This window comes from Remersonia thermophila, chromosome 2 (genome assembly GCF_042764415.1).
Source record: "Remersonia thermophila strain ATCC 22073 chromosome 2, whole genome shotgun sequence".
NCBI classification, from domain to species: Eukaryota; Fungi; Ascomycota; class Sordariomycetes; order Sordariales; family Chaetomiaceae; genus Remersonia; species Remersonia thermophila.
Genome location: NC_092218.1, coordinates 1,195,167 through 1,221,010, shown reverse-complemented (window position 1 = coordinate 1,221,010; position 25,844 = coordinate 1,195,167). Strand labels below are relative to the sequence as shown.

The 25,844-nt window shown below is 61.1% G+C and overlaps 6 protein-coding genes across 6 annotated transcripts; 4 read left to right on the top strand and 2 right to left on the bottom strand.

The window, feature by feature from the left end:
* Positions 1 to 496: 496 nt before the first annotated feature.
* VTJ83DRAFT_1786 (uncharacterized protein) lies at positions 497 to 1,169 on the top strand (the record flags this gene model as incomplete). Its single annotated transcript, XM_071007983.1, has 2 exons — positions 497 to 876; positions 923 to 1,169. The coding sequence occupies 2 exons, from the start codon at positions 497 to 499 to the stop codon at positions 1,167 to 1,169; spliced, it is 627 nt and encodes a 208-aa protein (XP_070868326.1).
* Positions 1,170 to 2,631: 1,462 nt separating this feature from the next.
* VTJ83DRAFT_1785 (uncharacterized protein) lies at positions 2,632 to 4,312 on the bottom strand (the record flags this gene model as incomplete). The annotated part of the gene is made up of 4 exons (XM_071007982.1): positions 2,632 to 3,066; positions 3,195 to 3,922; positions 3,984 to 4,094; positions 4,171 to 4,312. 4 exons carry the CDS (start codon positions 4,310 to 4,312, stop codon positions 2,632 to 2,634), a joined length of 1,416 nt encoding a protein of 471 aa, XP_070868325.1.
* Positions 4,313 to 5,253: 941 nt separating this feature from the next.
* On the top strand, positions 5,254 to 5,614 carry VTJ83DRAFT_1784 (uncharacterized protein; the record flags this gene model as incomplete). The annotated part of the gene is made up of 2 exons (XM_071007981.1): positions 5,254 to 5,443; positions 5,556 to 5,614. The coding sequence occupies 2 exons, from the start codon at positions 5,254 to 5,256 to the stop codon at positions 5,612 to 5,614; spliced, it is 249 nt and encodes an 82-aa protein (XP_070868324.1).
* A 761-nt stretch (positions 5,615 to 6,375) lies between these two features.
* On the bottom strand, positions 6,376 to 14,649 carry VTJ83DRAFT_1783 (uncharacterized protein; the record flags this gene model as incomplete). Its single annotated transcript, XM_071007980.1, has 7 exons — positions 6,376 to 6,411; positions 6,511 to 7,281; positions 7,346 to 7,506; positions 7,574 to 10,984; positions 11,036 to 11,504; positions 11,562 to 11,950; positions 12,018 to 14,649. The coding sequence occupies 7 exons, from the start codon at positions 14,647 to 14,649 to the stop codon at positions 6,376 to 6,378; spliced, it is 7,869 nt and encodes a 2,622-aa protein (XP_070868323.1).
* A 3,278-nt stretch (positions 14,650 to 17,927) lies between these two features.
* VTJ83DRAFT_1782 (uncharacterized protein) lies at positions 17,928 to 19,595 on the top strand (the record flags this gene model as incomplete). The annotated part of the gene is made up of 2 exons (XM_071007979.1): positions 17,928 to 18,290; positions 18,357 to 19,595. 2 exons carry the CDS (start codon positions 17,928 to 17,930, stop codon positions 19,593 to 19,595), a joined length of 1,602 nt encoding a protein of 533 aa, XP_070868322.1.
* A 790-nt stretch (positions 19,596 to 20,385) lies between these two features.
* On the top strand, positions 20,386 to 24,186 carry VTJ83DRAFT_1781 (uncharacterized protein; the record flags this gene model as incomplete). The annotated part of the gene is made up of 2 exons (XM_071007978.1): positions 20,386 to 21,683; positions 21,783 to 24,186. The coding sequence occupies 2 exons, from the start codon at positions 20,386 to 20,388 to the stop codon at positions 24,184 to 24,186; spliced, it is 3,702 nt and encodes a 1,233-aa protein (XP_070868321.1).
* Positions 24,187 to 25,844: the final 1,658 nt, after the last annotated feature.

The window sequence follows — 25,844 nt, the reverse complement described above, 5'->3', positions numbered from 1 at the left end:
TGGCTGCTGCGTGTGTTCGGGGGGGGAAAGGGAGGTTGGTGGTGGTGGTGGTGGCGTTGGTGGTGGTTGACAAGAGGTTGAACTTTTGGAGGTTCAGAAGGCCTGAAATGGAAATTGGTTGGCAGCCTCGTTGGCGGGAGACGGCCTGCTAAGGTCGCTGTGGCGCTGCTGTAGTTTAGTGTGACCGCTAACTAACCAATACTCAGTACCTCCCTAGCGCTGTGGCACAGCGGAACCGCGGAGCTGTGGCGCCACTTCAGCTTGGCCTCGGCCCCACTGACGCCTCGGGGCGCCTTGCTGGTGATTAGGTCATCATGAAACTGCGGTGACGCGCTGGTTTCATCAGCGACGCGTATTTCTACCTCGTAGTCTTGTTCACTTTTCAACATGACACAATCACCGCAACCTCCACCTCCACGTTGCAGAGCCTCGCCATGCAACGCCAGACGGCTTCGCTTTTGCCTCGAGACGACCAGCCTTGTTGGGACAGGCAAACATGCAGACAGACAGACAGACAGACAGACACACCGCATCAATCGAATCAATTTCTAGTTCCCCCCCGTTGCTTGTCTCCCTTGGGAATGTGTTGGGCCGCCCACAGCTCACAGCCCACAGCACGGCCGACCTCCCAGGCGCCGCCTCCACGATTGCACATTGGCTGCTCCGGCCACGTCTCTCTTCCGAACCGACCACCTGCAACCTGTCCAGCCATCCAACGGAACCAACGACCAGCGCCAGCGCGACCAGTCGTCCATGCTCGTCATCCAGCGCCTCGGGCGTTGGACACGGATACCATCCCGTCTCTGCCTCGACACCTCGCTGCCATGAAGAAGCCGCACAAGAGCTCCTCTTGACTCATCCCGCCTGCTGCGCATTGTCCTAGCACATGCGCAGGCATCCCGGGCGCGGGCGACGATGAGAGCCGTACTCGCAAGAATGGATATCTGAGCAGCCCGGCTTTGTCACGTCGCGTGAAACCGACGCTGTCCCCCTCCATTTTCTTCTTTTCTCTCTCTCCCTCTCTCTTTCTCTCTCTCCCTCTCTCTCTTCCTCTCCCTCTCTCCCGCACGCCTCGGTCGGTATGGAACCCGACCTCTGGCACTTGGCAGGTTGTTTCATCAACCTCATGTTGCCTTTGCTCTTTTCCTTTTTTTCCCCTCTGTCTCTGAAGTTTCAACCTACCCTCGCCATCTCCTATCACCGCCTCACCAACCATGCTCTCGCCCCAAGGCTCATCCCCGCATCACCACATCCGCCGCGGTGAGGACACTCAGACCCCACCCGAGGTGCGCCGGCGTGGACTATCGAGAAGGCAAGGAAACGTGATAGGCCAGAGCCCACCTGCGCCACGGCTTGCAGAGCAGCGAGGTGCAGGTGTAAGGTTCCGGCCCCGTTTTTCTTGCCTTCTTGCCGCGCGACTGTGCGAGCACCGCTGAAGGGACAAAAAGTAGTTTTCAATCTGAGCGGCGTTGAGGGGTATGAGAATTGGTGGTGGTGGCGGCGGCGGCGGTAGGAGTGGTGACGTGGTGATGATGATGATGGATGGCTTTTTCACACATGTTCCTTTGGTTGGCTTGCTGGCTGACTGGCTAGTTTGCTTGCTGTGGTTGTTCACGCGAGCGAACGAGCAAGCGCTGCATTTCCAACGGTCCTCCAACGGACACGTCTTTTTTCGTTTTGTCTTTTTCCATGGTCTTGCCTCAGGAAAGGCAACATGGGCAGCAGGGCTAGTGGCCAAGCTTGGTGTTTTTGGCTCCTCTCTCTCTCTCTCCCTTGATCACCGGTGATAGGTGAGGAAAGGGGGGGAGGGACCCCAAGGAAAGGTGTTGGCCGAGTTGGTTTTGAGGAGGCGAGAAGAAAAAAACAGGGAGAGCGAGAAGGGAAAGAGGCGAACAAGACAGAGCAGTGCCCGGTGATGACCAAGAGTCCAAAAAGCCAAATTTGCAGGCAGCAGACAGGATCTGGCCCCGAGAGAGGTCGGAATCCGCCTCTGAGCAGAACCAAAAAAGGGGGGGCTTGCCTGTCGGGTTGTCAGTGGGAACCTAAGAGAGCTAATCTGAGGGCCTCCTGCTCTGTCTCGTCGTTTGTCAGAGTTTTCTTCCCGCGTCGTTTTTTTTTTTTTTTTTTTTTTTTTTTTTTTTTTTTTTTTTTTTTTTTTTGCTTGTCTCCTCTCTGCCTCCTTTTTCTTCCCTTCCCTGCTGCTGCGTCTTGGATGTCTTTTGTAGATGTGGTAGCAGTGCATATGGACCGGGAAGAAGAGAAAAGGTCAAGAGTGCCGGATCAGTTGGAACCCCTCCCACCCCAACCCCCAACGCCGTTGGGTCAATGTAACAAGTTTGTATCAAAAAGAAAGGCGTGTCTTGACGTGCTGCAGCAGAGAGAGGGTATGGTATGGCTCAGAACGGCAAATCTCCTACAGACAAGACGCAAACTCCTAGATATGGAAAACACAAGAGAAGCACACGCGCGTACGCACAGACACGCACATATACACACACACACACAACCGCCTGGTCGGGTCTATTCCTCATTTTTCTTCCTCCCTGTCCCTGTCCCTGTCCCTGTTCCGTGTCCCTATCATTTCTTCCTTGACCGTCTCCCATCTCATGCTCATTACGACCCCGACCGACCTTAGCGGGTCTTCTTGTCCCCCCGGACGCCCTGCTTGGCCGGGGCGCTGTACATCCACACGGCGCAAAAGGCCAGCCAGCCGGCCACGGTGACGGCGACGCCGGCGATCCACGGCCAGGCGCCGCTGATGACGAAGCTGCGGGGCCACTCGTTGTGCGCCATGTGGCGGACCGACACGGTGTTCTTCTCGTCAATGTTGGACAGGAAGGGCCGCTTGTAGTTGACGCGGAAGTTGAAGATGCCGTGCTGGTCGGGCAGCCGGAAGTGGGCCGTGTACGCCGACGCCGCCTCCGACGAGCGCGACGTGTCCCACGAGAGCGGCAGGCGGTGGAAGGGCGAGAGCATGGTGAACTCGAGCTGGAGGTCGTCGTTGTCGGGCACGGCGAAGGCGGTCCACGAGTCCCAGGCGTATTCGGAGAGGGAGATGGTGTATTGCTGGTCCAAGGTGTTAGCACGAGGGTGGTTTGGAAAGTGGCCAGTTTTTTTATCTTGTATTTTGTGCTTGAAGTGTATCTCTCTCTCTCTCTCTCTGTGTGTGTGTGTGTGTGTGTGTATGTACGTACCACATTGTTCTTGATGCGATAAATGTTGGGGTTCGTCTCGTTGCTGCGCGCGTCGCCCGGCTCATCCAGGCGGTGCTCGATCCAGTTGGTGCGCAGCACGCCCAGCTCCTGGAACGTCCAGCCGCTCAGGCGCTTGGCAAACTCGCGGTTGAGCGTCTTCTTCTTGCTGCCCCCGGCCGCGGCGGTCACCTCGGCGTCGAACCACGCGTCCTGCAGCATCTCGGCGGCGCCCACCAGGGCGAGACGCGCCGAGTTGCGGGCCTGGAAAGCCGACACCAGCGACAGCTGGGTGCCGGCGGCGAAGACGTCGTCAGCCGTCAGCGCGCCGACCTGCTCCTTGGGGTTGTAGCTGTAGGCCGTCGCCGGGGCGCGGACGATGGGGTTCAGCAGGGCGCTGGCGCCGAGGGTGGCGCCCATGCCGCGCGGGAAGGCGAGGACGTCGTCGGGCCCGGCGCCGGCCGAGAAGAAGTCCTTGACGTCGGAGCGGACGGGCTTGGGAGGAGGAAGGAGCAGCACGTCATGGGCGCTGGCCGACGAGTTGTCGGCGGCGTGGTGGAAGTGGTCGACGACGAGGCCGGCGCGGTCGGCGGGGAGCTGGATGTCGAGCTCGGCGAGCAGGGCGGCCAGGGAGGTTGGGGCGGCGACGTTGGAGTGGAGGGTGACGAGGATGTTGCCCTGGGCGTTGAGGAAGTCGACGAGCAGGTTGGGGGTGAGGTTGGGGCCGAGGCCTGCGCGGGGAGCTCCAGGTGAGCGAGCGGGACATGCGCAAGGACGAGGCGGCTTTCTTACCCTTGGTCTTGGTAGGGAAGAAGATGATGTGATCGTAGCTGCGCTCGCCGAGGTGGAAGAGGGACAGCGAGTCGCTCTTGGGGGTCTTGAAGGAGAGGTCGAACCCGCGGCCTGGACGGACACCCGTGGGTTAGTCGCAAACGGGACATGGAGTTTATCCAAAAGAAAGAATGGGCAGGTAACGAACTCTTTAGGTCGCCGAGGAACTTGGAGTAGACGTGCTTGTCGCCGTCGTCGTCGAGGATCACGAGCAGGCGGTTGCCCGTGGTGCTGACGGCCGAGACGGCGGCAGCGAAGAGGGCCGCAGCGAACGAAAGAGACAACCTCATGGCGAGCAGCAGAAACCCCTCTCTCTCTTTCTCTACTCTCTCTCCGGGCGGGCGGGACCTGGTTGTTAATGGAGGGTCGCTCGGTGGATCGAGGTCATGCCACGGCGGAGGGGGGGGGGGGGGGAATTGGCCTCGTCGTGTGGTGTGGTGGTCAAGTTCAATGGCTGTCGAAACCGTCCCCGCGACAGCTCCCAGGTCTTCTCTGGCGTCGTGGGAAGGTTGCTTGCTGCATGGAGGATTCGGCATACGTAGCCTTGCCAAGACTCGAGCAGGGGTCAGCTCTCTGTTGCTCCATCAGCTCTCAGGGTCAGGGTCCATCAGGGTTGGATACGGTAACTTACCAATATCTGCTGTACTATACACGGTACCCAACGTACGAAACCCCACACTGCCGAAACGGCGGGCCCAGCGATTGTCTGCTGTGTGGGTCCCCCCGACGGGAATTCCCCGAGGTTTCCCCGTCCCGCAGCGGGAGAGCGCAACCTCAACGTCGGTTGCAACGACCTTCCGCCTGGCCCACGCTTCCGCAAGCTTGCGACCACGACGACAACCACGACCACGCTCGCCACCAAGGACCCAAGCCGCCTGGCTCCTCTTGTGCGTGCGTGCTTCAGCCCCTCCCATTGACCACCACCGGGTACGCTCTCCTCCCTCGTCCAGCTGGCAACCGACCCAAATCCCTCACCTTGCTCCCCCCACCATCACCACCATCACCACCCTCACCACTACCACCACCACCACCACCACCACCTCCACCACCTCGACCTGAACATCATCCTAGAGCCATCGAACCAACAACCCAACAACAACAACAACAACAACAACAACAACGAAGAAAGCAAACACGCTAATCAACCCATCATCCTGCAGTCACGTCCTCCACAGAAACCCGTCCCAGCCAAGCTCCCTCCTCCTCCTCCTCCTCTTCCTCCTCCAGAACAATGAGCGGCGCCACCCCCCGCTTCTGGGCCGGGCCCCTCCGCTACTGCCGCTGGGCCGCCCGCGAGCGCCCCGGCTACTTCTGGTCCGTCGTCATCGGCGCCCTCGGGCCCGTGACCCTCGTGACCGTGCCGCCCCTGCGCCGCGCCGTCGGTGACTACGACGCGCCCCCCATCCCGCTGACCTATCCCGGTACGTACTCTCTGTTCCTTTTTTTTTTTTTTCTTTTCTTGGCTATGGCTTGGGAGGCGATGGCAAGCGACGGCGGATGGCTAACCCTCCCGGCTCCCGTTGTCTCCCGCAGTCCCCACGGGCCCGAGGAAACAGCTGACGGGCTACGACGACGACACCGAAACGAACTGAGCCCTCGGGCGGACGGCGTTTCGGCCCTGATGGCTGAGCTTGGGGTTTCCTCGTACCGCCGACAAAAAACGTCATGGGAACACGTGGTGGTGGTGGAGATCAGGGCCGGAGGGCGTAGGAGAGAGAACATCGGGGCCGAAGGAGGGAGGTGAGTTGGGAAAATGGACGGATGCACGTGGGAGACGAGAGAAAGCGGAAGAATTGGAGGTGGGCGGGATATGGCTGCGATGGAGCGTGACTGGCCAAAAAAAAAAAAAAAAAAAGGAGAGTGTGCATGGAGAGGCCATACCCAAAGCCCACACTCACTGCTTTGTCCGGACACCAGGGGAGATGGGTGGTTCACTGGGCCTCGCAGCAAAACCTGTACCGTACTGTACATTCACAGCATAAACATGAAGCGGCATGTTCTCGGTGGGCATTGTCGGGGAATAACAACACAAGGAAGCCATGAGCAAAGCGGTGGTGTCGTAAGAGATCGATATGCAGGGGCGAGTACGTATCCACTCTTCGCAGCGGAACCGAGACGGGTCCCCTGCCCGCTGCTGATGGATCATCCGACCTGTGACTCTATGGTATGGTGTGTGTCGATCTAGGCATGAATGTACCTGACACGATCTTCCATCTCGGCAAACCCAATCCAACCCTATCTACTATAACCCAACCCAACAACACCGCCCATCCCAGGAGGCCCCGATGGCGTAGCCCCCAGGCTTGTTCAAAAGCTACCCCATCACCGTATCGGCAGGTGACTGACCAACCTATCATCTCCCGTCGCGCTGGCCCAGATTCCATTCCCACTGTATTAACCATGTCCGTTAGCCTTGCGTCTCTTTTGAACGAAAAAAAAAAAGAAAAAAAAGAAAGGAAAAGAAAAGAAAAAAAGGGGGGAAACGTACCACCCTGCCATCCTCATCCCCCGTGTACACAATCGCCGGCAGCGGCGCGATGCACGTCATGGCAGCGTCAACGTTCGCCCCCGTCTCGCTCTTGGGGTTGACGTGGTCCAGCCGCCGCAGAAGCTCTAGCGTCCACCGCCCCGTGCGCGGCCCGATGGCTTTGCGCCACACCTTGACCACCCCGCGCTTGTGGCCCGTGAAGACGATCTGGTTCTCGAGCCACTCGTTCCCCCCCGGGGTGCCCTCGTAGAAGGCGCACGCGTGGACGTAGTCGTCCGAGGCCGCCGCCGCTGCCGGCGACGACGACGACGATGACGGCGGCGGCGCGGCGGTGGACACGGGCGTTCCCTCGGTGCACACGTTCTGGTCCAGCACCAGCTCGCCGTTCAGCGTGTAGAGGAGGATGTTCTGCCCCGCGCCGAGCAGGATGTCGCCCGTGACGTCGTTGATCTTTGCGCACTCGACCGGCCGCGCGAGCGGGAGCCGCCGGATGAACTCGAGGCGGTTCAGGTCCCACAGGAACGCCACGCCGTCCTGCGACACCGTCAAGATGGTGCTGAAGGCCTTGGACACGGCGACGTGCGTGACGGGCGTCTTGTGGCCGAACAGGGACGACCGCAGGTGCAGCTCCACGGTGGGCTTGTTGGGCGAGGATTGCACCGTGTGCACCGACACGACGCAGTCCTCGCCGGCCGTGATGAGGGTCTTGGCGTCGGCGAAGGCGATGGTGGAGATCTGGCCGATGTGGAGGTTCTCAAAGAGACCGGCGGGCTGCGGACGGGGGAGGGTTAGCACAATGGAAGCACCCCGCGGACGAAGCCCAAGGTCGACCAACCTTTCGGTTATCGCTGAGGTAGAACCGGATGCTGTTGTCCGTATATCCCCACTCGACGAACTTGTCGTAGTGCGGCGGCAAGTTCAGACGGAACGGGGAAGCACAGAGCAGGCGGTCAAGCTTGGGCACGTAAATCAGCGACGCCACGCGCTCGCGGCTCTCTGCTCCATCCGTTAGCACCTCTGTCAACGCCCGAGAGAATATGGGGGGGGTGGGCCATTAACTCACCCAGCAAAGGGTACGACACCCTCGTCAACGTTCCCACCGACGTGTCCAGCCTCCTGACGGGCGACCGATCATGCTCCCTCGGCGGATGCGGCTTGGTAAACACCTGGTGCGGCGTCTGGCCAAAGTTGTGAATGATGCCCGTCGTGATGACCCTCTCCTGCGGATCCGTGATGTTGTCCAGGTCTCTGGCGCCCTTGTACGACAGCGGGTGGAACACGTTCAGGTTCTCCACGGCGACCTCGCCGCGCTGCTTGTATCCAAACACCAGGTCGATCCACAGATGCAGGCGCTGGCTGACGTACGGGCATTCGAGCGCCTCGCGGTGCTTGGCGATGAACACCTTGGGGTCGCCCTTGGCCCAGGGGGGCAGGATGACGTTGTCCACGCGGCCGGCGCCGCCCTGGCGCACGCCAAAGTTGTAGCCGTTGATGTTGGTCAGGAACTCTGGCAGGTAAAAAAACTCCGGGATCAGCTCGCGCACGTCCGACCCGTTGTCCCTCGACGCCGACGTCCAAGCGCCCTCGATGGAGTAGAACAACCGGTCGGGATGGTCAAACGTCCCGCCCTGCAGCAGGATGAAGCTCTGCACAAACGGCGGCAGCCGGATCAGGTACGACGACACGATCATGGCCGACGAGTAGTGCGTCCCGTAATGGAACGGCGACTCGCCGATCTCGGCCAGGCTCTTGTACCGCATCGCAAAGTCCGCCGCTCGCCCCGGCGACTGCGCCCCCATGGGCTTGGAGAGATCGCGGAACGTGGTCGGGTTGGTCAGGTCGAGCTCCTCGCTCGTGTAGTCGGCCAGCACCCAGGGGAAGACGGGGTACTGCGTCAGATCGTTAAAGGTGCGGCCGGCCATCGTGTTGACCAGCATGAGGTAGTGGAAGTTGGAAATCTCGCCGCGCTGCCACCGCTTCATCACCGGCGTCCACGCCGACGAGTTGAAGAGGCTCCCGAACTTGGCGCCCAGCGTCTGCGGCGACGTCTCGTCCGAGAAGCGCAGGCTCTCGAGCCGCCAGGCATCCTCCGGGTTGGGCAGCAGGCTCGGGTTGCTCGTGTGCGGCGTCATGGACGTCAGCCGCGAGAAGATCTCATCGCGCATGGCCGGGTTGATGGCGGTCAACAGGTAGCTCCGGCCATCGGTGAAGAAGATCTCGATGGCCACGTCGCGGAACAGGAACCGCCGCTTCGAGATGCTGAGCACGTCCTGCCACTTCCAGCTGCGCGACTCCTGGTCGATGCGGCCCTGGTTCTGGCGCCGCTCGCCGGGCTTGCCGCTGGCGATGATGATGGAGAAGGGATCCCGCTCCTCGGGCGGCGCCTGCCAGACGTTGACAATCTCGCCGTCGGTGCTCTGGAACAGGTAGTCCATGATGTAGAGCGCCTCCTTGCCGATGATCAGGATCCCCTCGCACGCGTCCAGGCCGATGATGCGCGAGATGTTGAAGACGTGCTGGACCGAGTCGCCCTGCTGCAGCCGCCGCATCACCTTTCGATTCTTGTCCTCAAACGTGTCATCGCCCTCGGGTTCGTTGGGGTCCTCGACCAGCTCAAAGTCCTCCTCGGGCCCGACGCCCTGGTCTTCGCCCGACGGATCCGGTTCCGACTCGGCGGCGATCTCGGACGTCCCGGTCGGGGCAGCAGGCGTCGGTGTCGTTCGAGGCTGGGAGGCAGGCGCCGAGGACTGGCTCGGCTTGGGTGCCGCGCAGGCAGCGCTGTTGTTCTTCTTGGGCTGGAACTCCTGCTGGTTCTGGCCAGGGTCGGGCAGCAGACGCAGACGCATACGGTTCCGCCCCTCGGTGCGGTCCAGCTTCCACTTGAGGGTCTGCGGTTCGCTAAACACCGCTCCTGGACGGGTCAGATCGCGCTCCATCTTGGCAAACGTGGCGGCGAGAAAGGCGTTGTCATCCTGGGCGTCCTGCAGCAGGCGCTGGTGCTTGAAATGCTCGGAGAAGTAGATGCTCTTCATCCAGGCGCTGTTGGCCATCTCGTGACGCAGCAAGACATTGTCCCGCTCGAGCGCCTCGGTGTGCCACTGCTTGAGCTTGTCCTTGCGAGCCTTGACACGCAGCCGTGCGCTCTCGGCGGTGCGCTGGTTCTCCGCCGCCACAAAGTCCTCCCACGTTTTGGACATGCCTCCAAAGAAGAGCACGTCCAGCGACGGGCGGTGCTGGTCGACCCACTCGAGGAACGGCTGATTGTCCAGCTCCGTGAGCTTCTCAAACCCACGCGCCAGCGGCCGCTGGTCTGGGGTCATGGCCTGCCGGAGGATGGTCGCCGACTCGTCGGGCTTCTGCACGAGCATGATGCGCCACAACGTCGCGGCAACCTCACGCACGTGCCGCCGCTGGTCAATCAGCCGGCCGTAGAGCTGGTACCACAACAGCTTCATGTAGTCATCGTCCGCCGACAGACACCCAAGAATTGCCGTCTGCCAGTAGAGAAGCTGATCCATGGTGGACGCCGCCTCGGCATCCTTGATCTCGGGGTCGTCCATGTCGGACAGCCGGAGCAGAACAAACCTGAGGAAGGTCGTACGGATGGTCCCAACCGCGGAGCTGCAGAGCCGGACGCTCTTGAGCGAGGACACATCGGGCCGCTGCAGGTACTCGAGCAGCGTGCCTGTGAACTCGACCATGGTCTCGGCGCCGTTCATAAAGGAGCCCTCAAACACCACCTCGGCCATGTGGAGGTTCAAGCGCGCCAGGTTCTGCAACACCTTGGGCTCCGTGAGGGCTTTCATGTCGAGCTCAATCGTATTCCTCAGCTGCGTCATAACGTTGCGGAGGATGTACGTCTCAAAGTAGGCCCGGTGTTCCTGGAAGCCCGGCGGGACCTTGAGCGAGAGCCCGAAACCGGGGAATTCTTTGCGAACCAGAATCTGATCCGTGAAGACGTTGACGATGAGCTCGAGAATCCCCTCCAGCACGACATTGCTAATGTTGCGGGCGGGTGGACGCTTCCTCGTAGGCGACATGACATGGTTCAGGCGCGCGGGGCTCGGGCCCGGAGCCGGCGGCTGCGACGTTACGAGTATGAAGGAGGACGGCCGCCGCAGCGGTGTGCCGCGGCCGGGACTCGAAGAGTACGGGTGAGCATCCGTCGACGCTGCGTTGGCCGTCCGTATGATGGGGATGGCCGAGGACGACGAGCCGGGAACAGGCCGGATAATCACGTCACCGCCCTCGAAGTTGAGAGGATCTTTCGAGTTGAGCTCCGTCTCGGCGTTCACCGGATCCGAGCTGACGATGATGGGGTACAGCGCGGCTAGGAGGTTACGGGTGTAGTCGGATGACAGGACAAAGTCTCGGAAGCCGACAGACCGCGTGTGCATGTCGGCGAGAAAGCGGACAACCGTCTGCAGGACGCCAGCGTTGGCTGCGACCCGCTCCTTGTCGGGAAGCTGAGTTCCTACGCATCGTCAGCAAACCCAGGTCGCAGAGAGAAACAGCAGAAACTCACTCCTCTCGAGGGCCTGGCCCAGCTCCATAGACCGAGCCCTGGGTCTCGTGCGGACCACGTGAAGCCCGTCCTCGGTCCTGGCGGTCTCCTTGGACGGCGAGTCTGGGTCGTCCTGGTACTTGAGGACGTCGCGGAGGCCATGCTGCAGCATGGAGGTGATGACGAGCAGGGCGTCGGGGAAGACGACCTTGCTCTCGCCAAAGATTTCCAAGAGGCTGAAGAAATCAAACGACTTGTCAAAGTTGATATTGGCCACGTCGTAGCCGAAGAGGATGCTGAACAGGATGGGCCACAGCGTCGCAATGTCCCAGCACTGCTTCAAGCGATGGGCCATGATCCAGAACCCGCCCGTCTTGCTCGCAAACTTGGCCGTGTAGCCCGAGGGCTGCGTGACGAGAAGGCGAGCCAGGATCTTGCAGCCAAGGACCACGACCTCGGGGTCGTTCTCGGCGAGGAGATAGAGCAGCCACTGTCCAGGTCAGCACATTCTGTCCTTCCGGGCCCCGGCGCCTAGGCGTTGGCGTACCTTGTTCGTGACCGTCTTCGCAAACTTGCGAATGTCCGCCACGTTGTTCTTCTCGCACAGCAGCCGACTGTACATCTCCAGGACGCGCACGCCGATCTGCTTTTTCGTGAGCGCTTTGGAGGCCGCGGCCAGATCGCCAACGGTAGGCCGACGGGAGATCCCGAGGCCAGGGGTGGCGGACCGACTGCTCAGGGAGGCCGGCTTCGGAGTTCGAGACACGGAGGCAGCCGGGGTGTGGAAAGCATAGGTGATGAACAGGGCGATGGAGCGGTGGACCTCGGCGCTGTAGTGGCACTTGACCAGGCTCTCAAAGGACGCCATGAAGAAAGGCAAGATGTCCTGGGAGATGGCTTCGGCCTTCAAGGCATCCAGGAGCCGCTTGATGATCCCTACATCCCAGAGTGCGGTGAGCTCCTGCTCCGTCCAATCCAAGGCAAAACAGCAACAAAGACTTACGCATCCGGAGCAGCCTGCGGCTGTTAAACTGGTGGTGCTTGCTCCTGACGGCAAAGGTGACAAACTGCTTATAGTAGAGCTCCTGGGTGGCCTGCGAGGAGCGGCGCCACGTGTCGGGGTCGATGAGAAGCACGCGGTAGGCAAGCGGGTTGATGATGAAGGATTCGATGGGGTCGGCATGCTTGTACCCGACGAACTGCAGGATCAGGCTGAGGAGCTGGAAGCTCAGGCGGTCGCGTGTCTCGGCCGTCAACGGCAGCCGCCAGGCCTGGGATTTGGCCTCCGAGCCGGGCACCCCGTATCCGAGCTTCGCGCGGAGGAGCATGCTGAGGACGGCGTAGCCCTTGTCCCTCTCCATGGCTTCGCTGTTTCTCCAGCTGTTGACGATGCAGCGGAACATGAGCTCCACGGAGCGCACAAGCTCATCCGGGCTGCACGAGCGCTCGACGAGCTTGAGCGCGACAGGGGTAAACCCGCCGAGGCGCCAGAGGTTGTCGTCCAGATAGTAAGGCGTGGCGGCGACGGTGTCGCCCGTGAGGAGCGAGGTGCCGTTCACCCTGATGAGCGCGTCGTTGACGCACGGGACGGCGCCGTTGACCGCAACCGCGGTCCCGCCCTTGACGGTCGCGTGGAAGAGGTTGCTGGCGGCGCTGCGCGACAGGGAGCGGAACAGAAGAGACTCCATGAAGCTGCCGTCAGCCGTGAACACGGCGCGAGGGAAATGGCTCAAGAGCACACGATGCTCGGGCACGATGGATCCGGCCTTGTCCCGGACGGCCTTGAGGATATCCGAATTCTCATCCTTGCCGGGATGGAACACCTCGTTCCGAAGTCCTAGAGCCGCCGACGCCTCGTAGGTCTGAAAGCCACCGAGACAGTCCTGGAAGTTCCCCTGGTAGCGCGGGCCGAGCCGGTAGTAGACGGCAAGCAGGTCGTCGCTCAAAACGTCTTCAAACAGGTGGGCGGCAGCCAGCGACCACTTGGATTGCACCAAGCCAGGGCCGAGCTGGGTGGCCAGGCCACGGGGCGTGCCCAGGAACGCCTGGACCGGATGGGCCTTGGAGCTGTTGGACGTGAAGGAGACGAAGCTCTCGGTGCTGCCATTGGAGGGCGGCGGAGGATTGGGATATGCGGCGCGGATCTGCTCGGCGAACTCGCCGTTGACGTACAAGCTGGCCTTGCTGGCGACCATGGTCTTGGGCCGGCGGTGGACGAGGGCGATGTGATACCACCGGCCCTCGCGGAAGGTCACCGACTTGAAGCGAACGCTGGGGCGTGGGGACGTGACGGAGGTCTGAAGGATGAAGTTGTGCGTATCTCTCTCCAGATACGCCAACAGAAAGCACGTTTGCGTGGCGTCAAACACACCGAAGAGCGTCGTATGGGACTCGGGGTCAAACTGTTCGATCCGGATCCAGCCGGCGAAGGTGTAGCCAGGCGCGGTCTGAGGCGGGAACGAGCGGCCCAGGTTTGGAAGCTCAACGGACGCGTGGCCATGGAGGGAGAGGTCAAAGTGCAGAAACGGCGGTCCCATGTACTTTTCGGTCGTGCGTAGGCAAAACTCGGAGGTGGCGGTGTCGCGGCATCGCAGCAGATACTGGGCATCTGCGAGCTGGTCGATCCCGAGGTGCATCAGAGATTCGCACAAGCGCAATGCCTTGGCTCTCTCGGGGTCCACGAGCGCCATGCCATCCTGGGGGAAGAGCAGCCGTAGCAGCCTGGATAAGATTCCGGTCCCGTGGAGGGCAGCAAGGTTGAACAGGGAGACCGAAGCCACGGAGGAGAGGGTTGAGAGCACAATGACAGAAACGGGGTTCACTTGGACATCGCGACCCCTGGGGATGGACTCCCAGAACGCCACGATGGTGCGGATGATTTCGGGGTTGCGGACCACGGTCGTAGGGCTGATGATGCCTCTCAGCCTTGTATCAATGTCTTTGAGATTGTGCGCCGCATCGACGGCGGAGGTGAGCTCCGCGGTCTGGGCATTCTGAGCCTCGGTATCCTGGTCCGTCGTCGTCGTCGTCGTCGTCGTCGTCGTCGTCGTCGTCGTCGTGCTCGCAGCCGCAGACCGGCAAAGGTCATCCAGACGCTGGTCGTCCAGGGCGAAGGACAGCAGCTTCCCGAACAGCTGGCAGTTTGTCCAAAGGTCGGCGTCGGCGCCACCAACCCCGATGCTCGCAATGGTCTGTTCCAGGGCCTCCCAACCACCTCCCTCCACCCTATCCCGAAAGTATCGCCTGTTTCCTGGGTGTCTGCGGAACGCGGCCGAGAGGGTGGCCAGCACGGCGTGTAGGAGGTCGAAGACGGCCTGCTTCTCGGCATCGGTGCGCCTGTGTGGGTCGTAGAAGCCGGAGAATCCGCGCAAGACATCGAGCAGGGCCTGGAAGCCGCCTAGATGGCGGAAGTCGTCCTGAGGCGGGGAGGGGGGTGTGAGGGCGGCTACATGCTGGTGGATCTGGCGGATCTGGTCAGAAAGGCGGTCGAGGGGAGGATGGGTGCCGTGGGCAGGAGAGCCGGCGGTGCTCGAGAGGCGGTCGAGAAGGGATTGCAGGACTTCGGTGGCTTTGGACGTTTCGAGGGTCGAGGCCGAGGTGGACGCCCGATAGCGGCGGGCTCGGATGGGGAGCATGTTCTTCTGGTCAAGCGGGCGAGCTCGCACCGTCAAGGATCGTTTAGGGCAGAGAGAAGGTCTCGAGAAGCTGGTGGGACTGGCACGAGGGCTCGTTGGAGACCCCGAAGCCCGTCCAGGGTCTTGGATGGCGGGACGCAGGCGTCGTCATGGAAGAGGAACGCTGGGAAGGCAGCTGGCCTAGATGGACGGTTCGAAGACGGTAGACCGCGCTGGTGTCGGAGGGTGCTTACACCAACATGGCCGGGCTGCAGCGGACGGTCTGTTGGCTTTGGACGGTCTGGAGGCCTCGGGGAGCTCCAGAAAATGAAACGCTGGCAAAGGCAAGAGCCTGAGCTTAACACTGCGTCGTCCCAAGCGCCTCTTTGCACAAATGCGAACAAACAATGGACTCCAACATACGCGTCCAGATTAGGTTTCCTTGTGCCTGTGAATGCCGCGATGGAGGTTTGGTTGGTCTTGGACGATCCGTGCCCAGCCTTTGGTTGCCTGTTCGGGAGGTCGGCAGCTGTCTGCGGGCCGCGTGGGGCAGGGGGTGGATTCAGTGAGGGGCACTGTGGCGGTGCCCGCCGCCTGTTGGAGGGCGAGCCACAACCTACCTCCGACCCTTCCGTCCTTCCCGTCCACCACAGCAGCTTTCCATCGAGACAAACTCCCTTGGGGGGGAGGGGGGGGGGGGGGGGGTTCTATGTGTTGTTTGCCTTACCATGGATTCATACTAGAAGAGTTACGGAATGGCAGGATCGGCCTGTCCGGAGACCTTGGTCACTGGATTCCAAGAACATCGTGGATGGAGTTCCTAACGACCATGGGACGGACGGGTGCCCCAGCAAGCTTGGGGGGAGAGCCTGCATCTCGTGCTGACCCTTCCTATGCGAGGTAGGTATCTAGATAGGTAGTCTCCGATAAGGTATGGTCCTGGACGACCAGACTCGAGCGAAGCCCTGGCATCGGAAACAACACGACAGTAACTAGACTGCGTCAGTGGTTGGCTCTCCGACTCGGACCGGTGCATCCGGACGACACGAAGCATGCCCCAGGCTCTCCTTGCCTCCTGCACCGTTGCTGTATGGATTCACAGGCTGCCTTGGCCGTAAGCATGGTTACTTATAAACCGCGCAGTGATAGCTAGGTAAATATTCCGGATGCCATGGAAACCATTGTGGAAGCTCTCGACCTTGGATTGTCGACGCGGACGCACGGAGCTACGTTACTTCGTACAGTATTACATGACAACAGCTGTTGGGGCCCGAAATGTGTCGGATCCAGCGACACTCCTCCATTGACATATCCGCGTCCACGTCATGAAACAGCTCTCATGCCTTGGGTCTTGTAGCGTTCCTGACCGGTCGAGAGAGGATTCGCGTCACGAATGAAAAGAAAGTCGTTCAACAGCAGCACGCCGGCTTCAAGGCTGCCCTACGCGTCTGCAGGGATGCAAAGTTGTATCCAAGTTTGGGAGGATCCATCGGTTGCCGAATCCTCAAGCACGATGCTTCGATGGCGAACTGATCCGGCTAGTGGAGCTATGATGTATACGTACATGATGCACCCACGTCTCTGGAACACCACCGCCGACACCGGCCCAAGACCCAAGGCCGACATGGGATGAAATGTGCCCACTGATAGGCAACATCACGTCAAAGGTCAGGTCACCCTTGGCCCCTATTCGAAGAGCCACCACAAGGCGGTCACCCCGACGCTTGGGGCACCACGGCGAGCGTTGGAGCCAGCGCTCTCCTGTGTGCATATGTCCTTGTACACCGTAACGAGTCAGCGACCGACCGACAGAGCCAAATGCGACCGAAGTACGCGACAAGCTGCACGTGCGACCTGCTCGTGACCTGTCTGCGTGCGGCATGTGGGGACCTCACCCTTGCTTGGCCAGATCTCCCCCCTGTTGACGATCTGGCAGGCTGCATCCGGGAGCGCACGGCTGAGTTGGAAGGCCAACCGCTGGAGACCCCCGATTGTTGAGCGTCTGGGATAAGGGATGACATCCATGTCTCAGAGTGGAGGATGCGATGCGATACGGAGCACATACGTATCAGGCACACCTCCAGTTCGTCGCTGGCGCTCCGGCCTGGCTGATAACACAACACGTATGCACATACTTGCTAGGCAGTACGGTCAGACGCCGATCTAATCGAGCCGGCATGGGGTGGTGGCAACGGACAACTACTACCACACTACAGCGCCGCGCCGCGTAGGTTGGCGCTCGGCTCGAAACGGTTGATGAACAGGTTCCCCGCGCGCAGTTGCCCAGTGCGAGAAGCTCAACTGCTACGCAGTACGTAGGTTGTCGGCGAAGGAACCCGACAGGTCAAGCGTCCCCTTGGGCCCGCCTGAGTAACATCGGACAGCCGAGGAAGCGTCCTCGCTTTGCTGCCTTCCAAGTAACTAGACTGCCGGGCACGAGGTGCAGGTCTGGTTGAGCATTTCCGTCGGCGGACGGAGCTTCAGGGAAGCGGGACAGGGGAGAGCTGTGCCAACTGTGCGGCGGTAAGCAAGCCAGCTTGGGAGGTCAGCCAGCCTCGTTCCAACGTACCAGCGAAGCGACGGCTATCCCGTCCCCCCCAAAGGCGCGGTTCGAATCAATCAGGAGCATGCTGTGCAACTTCCCGTGATGCGCTTGTCCCCGGCGCGGACGGTGTGCACCTCTCGAGTCAATCGGTATCAAGTCTGTCTGACCATGGGAGAAACGCGATAGCGGCACTCAATGATGCGACTGTGCCTCGCAGCAGCGACAACAGTGGCGGAACACGCCCGAGGCTGGGCGGGCTTATCGCCGCCGGAACCTGGCAGTCTCGCCCCAATGGGACCCGTCGCTTTATCGGCTCTTATTGGCTGCTCCGCCTTTAGCTAATCCCGTTTGGGACGACAACGCCCTGCCAACCCTTGCCAACCCTGGCCAACCCCGGATTCCCTGGAGTTCCCTGGGAGGCAACCGCACGCTTTCCAAGCACCGGTGGATCCATGTCTGACGCATCGCTATCCGCCGCTCTCTTTATCAGCCGACTCCCCAACCTTCCGGGCCGGCTCAGTTCCCTCCTCCTCCCCATCCTCCTCCATCCAACACTCCATTTCCCTCTCCCCGACAACAAGCCGTCAAAGGAGGGTAGGTCGTCCCGTCAACAGCATCGTCTTTCATTTTCCGAGTCGGGTAGAGGTTGTCCGACTTGGGTTTTCTTTTTTTTGTTTTCTTCCTTCTGCGTATCTGTCCTTGAAGTCGCCGGTCTCTCGACTTCTCCTTTCTCTTCACCACCACCACCACCACCATGAGAGGCATCCTCGCTCTCTCGCTCGCGGCCTGCGTTGCCGCTGCGCCGCGGGCCAGCATCGACACCGTTCACGGTGATGCGGCGCCCATTCTCTCGTCTTCCAACGCCGAGGTTGTGCCCAACCAGTACATCATCAAGTTCAAGAAGCACGTCACGGCCGATAAGGCCCAGGCCCACCAGTCCTGGATCCAGGAGGTCCACTCGTCGCGCGAGGCTAAGCATGCCGACCTCAAGAAGCGCGGCCTGGTTGACGATGTCTTCCACGGCCTGAAGCACACGTACAAGATTGGCCAGGACTTTGTTGGCTACGCGGGCCACTTCGATGAGGAGACCATCGAGCAGGTCCGGAGGCACCCTGATGTGAGTTGCTTCCTCGGATGTTCCTTTGGTGGTGTGTTGCTCCTGTGCTAATCTGTCTCCCCGCAGGTCGAGTACATCGAACGCGACAGCATCGTCCACACGATGCGCTACGTTGAGGGGTCCAAGTGCGACGGTGATGTTGAGAAGGCCGCCCCCTGGGGTCTGGCCCGCATCTCGCACCGCGACCGCCTCGGCTTCTCCACCTTCAACAAGTACCTGTACGCCTCGGAGGGTGGCGAGGGTGTTGACGTTTACGTCATCGACACCGGCACCAACATCGAGCACGTGGACTTCGAGGGCCGCGCTCACTGGGGCAAGACCATCCCTGTCGGCGACGCCGACGAGGACGGCAACGGCCACGGCACCCACTGCTCTGGTACCGTCGCTGGCAAGAAGTACGGCGTTGCCAAGAAGGCCAACGTCTACGCCGTGAAGGTGCTCCGCTCCAACGGCTCGGGCACCATGTCGGACGTCGTCGCCGGCGTCGAGTGGGCCGCCAGGTCGCACATTGAGCAGGTCAAGGCCGCCAAGGATGGCAAGCGCAAGGGCTTCAAGGGCTCCGTCGCCAACATGTCGCTTGGCGGTGGCAAGACCAGGACCCTCGATGACACTGTGAATGCCGCCGTCTCGGTTGGCGTCCACTTCGCCGTCGCCGCCGGCAACGACAACGCCGATGCCTGCAACTACTCGCCCGCTGCCGCCGAGAAGGCCATCACCGTCGGCGCCTCGGCCATCGATGACAGCCGCGCCTACTTCTCCAACTACGGCAAGTGCACCGACATCTTCGCCCCCGGCCTGAGCATCCTGTCCACCTGGATCGGCTCCAAGTACGCCACCAACACCATCTCGGGCACCTCGATGGCCTCGCCCCACATCGCCGGCCTGCTCGCCTACTACCTGTCGCTCCAGCCCGCTGCCGACTCGGAGTACGGCCTCGCCACCATCTCCCCCAAGAAGCTCAAGGACAACCTGATCAAGATCGCCACCAGCGGCGCCCTGTCCGACATGCCCAAGGACACCCCCAACCTGCTCGCCTGGAACGGCGGCGGCTGCAACAACTACACCGCCATCGTTGAGGCCGGCGGCTACGAGGCCAAGAGCCAGGGCAGCCACGGCGCCGGCAAGTTCGACGTCAACGCCGCCGTCTCGAAGCTCGAGCAAATGATCGAGCAGGACCTCGAGGTCGTCTCTGACAAGGCCGCCCAGGGCGTCGCCGCCCTCCGCTCCAAGGCCAAGATGTTCTCCAAGAAGATCCAGGAGCTCGTCGACGAGGAGCTCGAGGAGTTCTTGGAAAACCTTGCCTAAGAGCCTTCATGCTCACTCCTCTCTTCAGCATCAAGATCGTGTGTATGCACCGCGCGTGGCACACACGGGGTCTTCTTTGATGGTTTTCCTGACTTGTTTCATTGCGTCGTTTTGGACTATTGGCAGTAACGGGTTTCTCAGTCACGGCATTTTGCGTGTACTTTCAGGCGGATCACGGGTATGGGACACAGTACGTCGGGTTGGGTTGCATCTTGCTTTCTTGAGGGTAGTTGCGGTTAAGCCTCACTAGCCTCACACACAATACATGACCTATCCTCTGATAACCTTGCTCCTGATGGTGACCGAGTGATATCCTTGTGTTTCTCATTTCTTCCTTCTCCCGACTTGATGGGAGAGAAGAGGGTGCTTTCCATGTCCCACCGCTGTGACCAAGTCGCCTTGTTGTCGTCCATGATGGCTGCCCCGAGGAGTGTTATCGCCCTCCTAGACTCATCCCTTCCCCGTACAGCATTGCACATGAACCCAATCTCGACATCGTCTCTTCGTGGCCGGTCACAAGTGCCATGACGATCCATTCTGGTGCAGTCATCTCCTCACACGGCATAGAATTAGCTCGCCTTGGACGGCTTTACTTTGTCTGCTACAGCTCATCAACATCTCGAGATACATAGGTAGTGCCGCGGTCTGTCTCGGTGCGATCTGGATCAATTTTTCTCTCTTTTACACGCACACACACACACACACACACACACACACATACAAACGAACGAAACACGTGCACCACCTTCGTGTCCATCACAGAAACCATCCGTTTGTATATCCTCCCCCTATGCTGCACCGACGCAGTACCAAGTCCAAGCTCTCCCTCGCACGCCGCAAATCGACCTCCACCTCATCGACGGCGGACAGACACCATCAAGCTAGCATCGTGGTCCTCGAGCATCTCGACCCCGCCCTGGCACGCCGCGATGCGCACATTGCCGCGTGGGAGGCGTACGCCAGGGCCCAGAGCCGCGCGCGGGCGGATGCGGCAGGGACGTTTCCGCCCATGTCCTCGTCACCTCCATCGGTAGGCCGCCGCCAAGCGGAGGGGGAGAGGGGCGAAAGGACGGACCTGAACAACAAGACCCTTCGACGAAGCCAGAGCGTGCGGTTCGTGGGGCCGTGCTCGGGGTCTGAGGGGATCGTTTCGCCGCCGGCTCCTCTCCTTTCCAAAGCCCCGGAAGGGTACATCGACGCTCGGGTTGCTGGTGTTGGGTGCTTTCCCCCCGAAGATGACGTCGCGTCCGCGCCCTCGTCGTACCGCCGCCGTCCCCGTCACCTGCGCCGGTCCAGGTCGTGGCTGGGGGATATTCGTGGACGCGGGAGGCTTTTGGCGACGGGCTCGCTGAAAGCTCTTGATGAGCATGTTGAGAGCAGTACGTCGTTGTCGAGGAGGATTTGGAGGTCGGATCTCACCTCTGCTGCTGCGAGCTTTGAGTTGGATGAAACGGAGGAGGGAGCAGAACAAGAGGAACGGGTTAGGAGCGCGGAGGGGACAACCAGACTGCGAAGGACAAAGCCTACGGATTTCTTGTCCCATGGCCGCCGCAACCGTCATGGCCAGGGGTTGTCGTCGTACCCCTCGGATGCGGAGAACACGATTGTTGCTCTTCCTGACCTTCCAGAAGACGGAGCTGATCCCCGCGATCATCGCCAACGCCGGCACTCGACGGCCAGGGCTCGACGCAAGGCGTCATTGTCATGGTTTGGGTCGTGGAATCCTTCCCAGCATACTCTGCTGCACCATCGCAAGTCGGAGGCTGCTGCGAGCCTGTCTACGTCATCTCGCGACGGCTCCGTGGATGAAGACGCTCCTGAGGACGCTGGCGACGGCCCGTCAGCCACACCCCTACCGGACGAGAAAGAGGAGCAGCAGCACCCTGCCGCCGCTGCTGCGGCAGCCCTCCGGCTGAGAGCGAGAAAAGCCTCGAGGTCGTTCAGGACAAAGCTGAGAAGCCTGTTTGGTTCTTCGAGCCACAGCCAAGGCAGGTCCGAAGAGGATGACGGAGAAAAGGGACCGGAGCTTCCCCTGCAGCATATCCCATCCAGGCGGAGCCACCATCGCGAATCGACCCTCATTTTTCCGTCTTAGGCAGGGAAGGATGATCGCATCCAGGGCATCGCTGATGGCAAAGGAGGTCACCACCATGACCGTGCCGGTCGTCGCGAGGGGGGATCCATCAGGCTGTCTCTCTGCAGCTCGCCCGCCAGGACCGCTCAGCTGGTGCGGTCGCCAACTCCGTCGGGAATGGCAAGGTCGAGGGAGGCGAGCGTTAAGGTGCATCACCACCAACAACAACCACCTCCGTCCCACGCGAGACGGCAGCAACTCCAGGTCCTGGGGGGGGAGCAGACCAGCAAACCCGCCGATCTTGCGCCGAGCACCGGAAATACACAGGGCAGAGACAACACAACCCAGGATGCTGCGCAGCGCAACCCCTCTTCCTCGACCGCTTCCGGCGGCGGCGACAGCAACGACTCGTCCTCGCTCACCAGCTGGGTCCATTCGGGCCCGAGCACGCTCACCAGCATCGAGCAGCGGCAGTGGCGCGAGTGGGAGACTAAGCAACAGGCGTTGCGGGAGCAGCTGGAAGAGCGGTTGCGGGGAATCAAGGGGAAGGATGGAAAGGGCCAGGCCTCTTCGGCGCCGGCGTTACCTGCGTGCCCTATGGTCAGCAGCGACAGGATCTACTCGGCGCTGGTGAAGCGGATGCGCGAGAAAGATGGGAGGGCGTTGCCCTCGTGTCTTGCCGCAGGGCAGGGCGAGCAGCAGAAGCAGCCGGCAGAGGAGAATGTTGCCCCCGTCACCGCCTCGAAGAACCTCTCGGGTTGTCTCCCCGGCAGCAATCACGGTGACAAGACGCCCGACACGATCCGTCGCGTGGTCGTGCCACGCCCCTCAGAGGATGGAGGTGAAGCGCGGAAGAGCGAGTGCAGCTCACAGGCCTCGTTCTCGTCCTCGGAGCAAACTAGGACCATGACCACCCCGACAAGAACATCCAGAAGAAGCGGTGGCGGCGGCAGCGGTGGTAGCGGTGGTAGCATGTCCCGCACCGCTTGTGGCTCGCTCCCTGCGCAGCACCAGGACCAGGCTGCAACAAGCAACCTCGGTTCACGACAAGTCAGGCACGCCGGGGCGCTCGGGACATGGAAGCCCTCATCGTCGTCCGTGTCGGTAGCGACAGATGTTTCGGGACAGACGAGATGGAGAGAGGGGGCGGATGACGATGCTCATCACCACCATACCGATGCTGGCGGCAGTCTTGGATCAGACCACCTGTTTCGTACGGAGAGTCCGTACCGGCGTGCCTTGGAGCGGTCGATGATGGAGGAAGAACAGAAAGTCTGGGCTCGGCGGGCGAGCGAGGGGAGTTGGGGGTCGGGGGATGGCGGTGCTGGTGTTGACGGCGGGGGCCCAGATCCTCATGTCGGGCTTGCGTCTGCAGAGCGCAGAACCGGCACGGGCAGCGGCGACGGCCAGCTTGGGTACTCGGAGAGCGTGTGCTCGTCGGATTCTGGGGGAGATGTTGGGCCGCTTCGGTGCACATGGGCCAAGGACAAAAGAGCGTCGTATGTAGGCCACGATGGCACGCTGTCGAACGCATACGGCGAGCGAGGAGGCGCACTCCGTGAGACGTCCACCGCGAGTTCGACCGGCTGGAAGATGTGGCTGTCGGCACACGCCAGCAAACGAGAGATTCAGCAAACGATGTCGCTTCCTGAGCATCCCGATCCCGATGGGGGATTCGCCGGCAGATACCACGGGCTTACAGTAGACTCGCTTAACCGTCGTCTTCGAGGCTGCCTTTCGGCGAGAGGTCATGTCCGCGAAGCCGCGCAGATCGGTCATGACGACGACGACGACGACGACGACGACGACCACTACGACTACGGCGGCAACCATTCGGAGGATGATGGCTCCAACTACGACGATGACATCACCAGCAACGCAGACCATGCCGAACAAAACGTCGGCGGTCATCCAGATGACGTCTTCGGCCCGGCCTCGCATCGGCGGCGCGTCTCCCAGCAACATGCTCCCTCTTTTTCTGCCGCCGCCACCGCCTCCATGATCGAGCACCAACAACACCCGACGGGGCCGCTCAAGCCGGTTGAGCCGAACCTCCCGTCGCCGCACGGCGTTACAAAACACCCACCGGGCCGGGATTCGACCGTCGCAGTCGCAGCCCCGAGGAAAGTCTCGGCACAGGTCAAGGAAAACCGCCGCCCCTCCACCCGCCACCCTCCCGGCCATGCTCTGCGGCATCCCTTGCCGGCTCCCACGCAGGCCAAGAGCCCATTCAGGCCCGAGCCGTTGAGGCCCGAGCCGCTGCGGATCATGCGGCGGCAGCGGCCGTTCCGGGACGGGGAGGCGTGGAAGGGGCAAGGTCTGCAAGGCCCGCCGCCCAGCCCGTCGGCAGCGTCGGTGCTGTCGAGTCCCGGCTTGACGGAGGCTGTGAGGAGGCAGTTTGGTGGTGGTGGTGGGATGTCCTCGCTGTCGGAGGTGGTGACGAGGGCTGGGGCGGGTGGGGTAAAGGCATCGCCGGGCGGGGAAGAGGGGAGTAGTGGGGTGTATGCGTTTGTTTAGGCAGAGCTGAGTTGGAGAAGGTGTCGTGAGGGGAATGGTTTGCCGGGGGGATGGGTTGGGGAGGGAGGAGGTGGTGGTTATGGGAAGTACCGGAGGTGGTCACGTAGGAATGCTTGTCATGGTTATCGCTGCATAGCAGTGGCTTGTATTGATGCTAGAAGGATGGAGAGTGGGAAAAGAATTGGGTACAGCACCCCTATGTGTCTAGACAACTTTGTCATGGAGGAGAACAGATGATGAAAGGGTGGGTGAGGGAGTGCCACGGATTACTATATGCTTGGAGGAATGGCTGCCACGGCCTTGGTGCTGCTTGTAGAAACAAGGACACGATCATGGGCGGCTTAGTATATTACCTCTACAAGGGGGTGCTCGCTCAACATGAATACGCTGACCGAGCTGACTCTGCATGCTGGCTGCGTCGACTGAGCCTGAGAACCTCGGTCCGCGTGGTCCTTTAGGATCATTAGCAAGAAAACGAAACGAAGAGGCTCTTTTTTGGGATCCTTGAGGAATATCCTCTGATGCCCGAAATGTGGTGTCCACCGTCCGTAGCGAAGCTCTGCCTGGACATTCCCCGGGGGGGCCCAGCCTTGTCGAAAGTCTACAAAGCGTATCACCACCACCACGTTTTGCTCGTTGGTTCACTGGAGATTGCGCCTTGCATGGCCACGCTTGTCTCTGAAGGGGGGGCACGGCATGGCATGGTTCCAAGTCGTTGGGATGTTGCGGGATGACCTGCATCCCCAGCGCCGGGGCGGGGGGCATCCTCTCGGCGGATCGTCAGGAGTTGCCCGTTCCAGGCACGCAGCACCGTCTCATAGGATGCTTTGGACTCTGGGCGCATTTCTCGGCGAGCTCCCGTTCGAGAAACAAAACAAAAATTCCCCGATGTGCTCGGCCAACGCAGAAAGTGCACAGAAGGGCTTTCCAACAGGTGCGCCAAGGAGAGGGGGGGGGGGGGGATGGCAAAGCATTCATTCATTCATTCATAGGTTCCCTCTGCGCTGTAGCTCATGGCTGATGGCTGAGTGAGCTGATGGTGCCGCTGTATGTGCGCTTACTCCCCATGGAAGTACCCACGTAGTGTGCACAGTAGTCAGTTACATTCCCTACAAAACGGGCATGGCATGTCTTGGAACTGTTCCAAGACACTGCGTTCGGTGTTCGGTTAAATGCCGAGATTGACTGGACTCCCTTGTGACATCAGAAGGGAAGAAGAAGAAGAAGAAGAGGAAGAGAAAGAAGAAGAAGGTGCAGGTTTCGAGAAACAATCCATGGCTTGTTCCATGAGAGCTAACGTTAGCCTCCCCTTTGCCCTTGCGCGACCCCTGGAGAGATTTAACTTTATCGGTGATCGAAAAGCCGCAACCCCCCCCCCCCCGGCCTCGTCCCAAGCACGGGCTTCGACTCCTTTGCTGAGGCGTGCCCTGCTACCAGGGAGCCACGGGAAATTAAACATGCGGCTGACGCGTCAACCCGATGGCGAGCAACCAAATTGGCCGGCCCGGGGGGGTAACTATGGTATTCTGGACAACGAGACGGAGACGCATGGGGGGGCGAGCAGTCCGGTGGAGAGGGGGGATGGACGCGAGGCCTGAGACCTTGTGCCACGACAGCGGGCGCAGCAGAGACAACGCCGCCATGGACCGGTTGGGGGC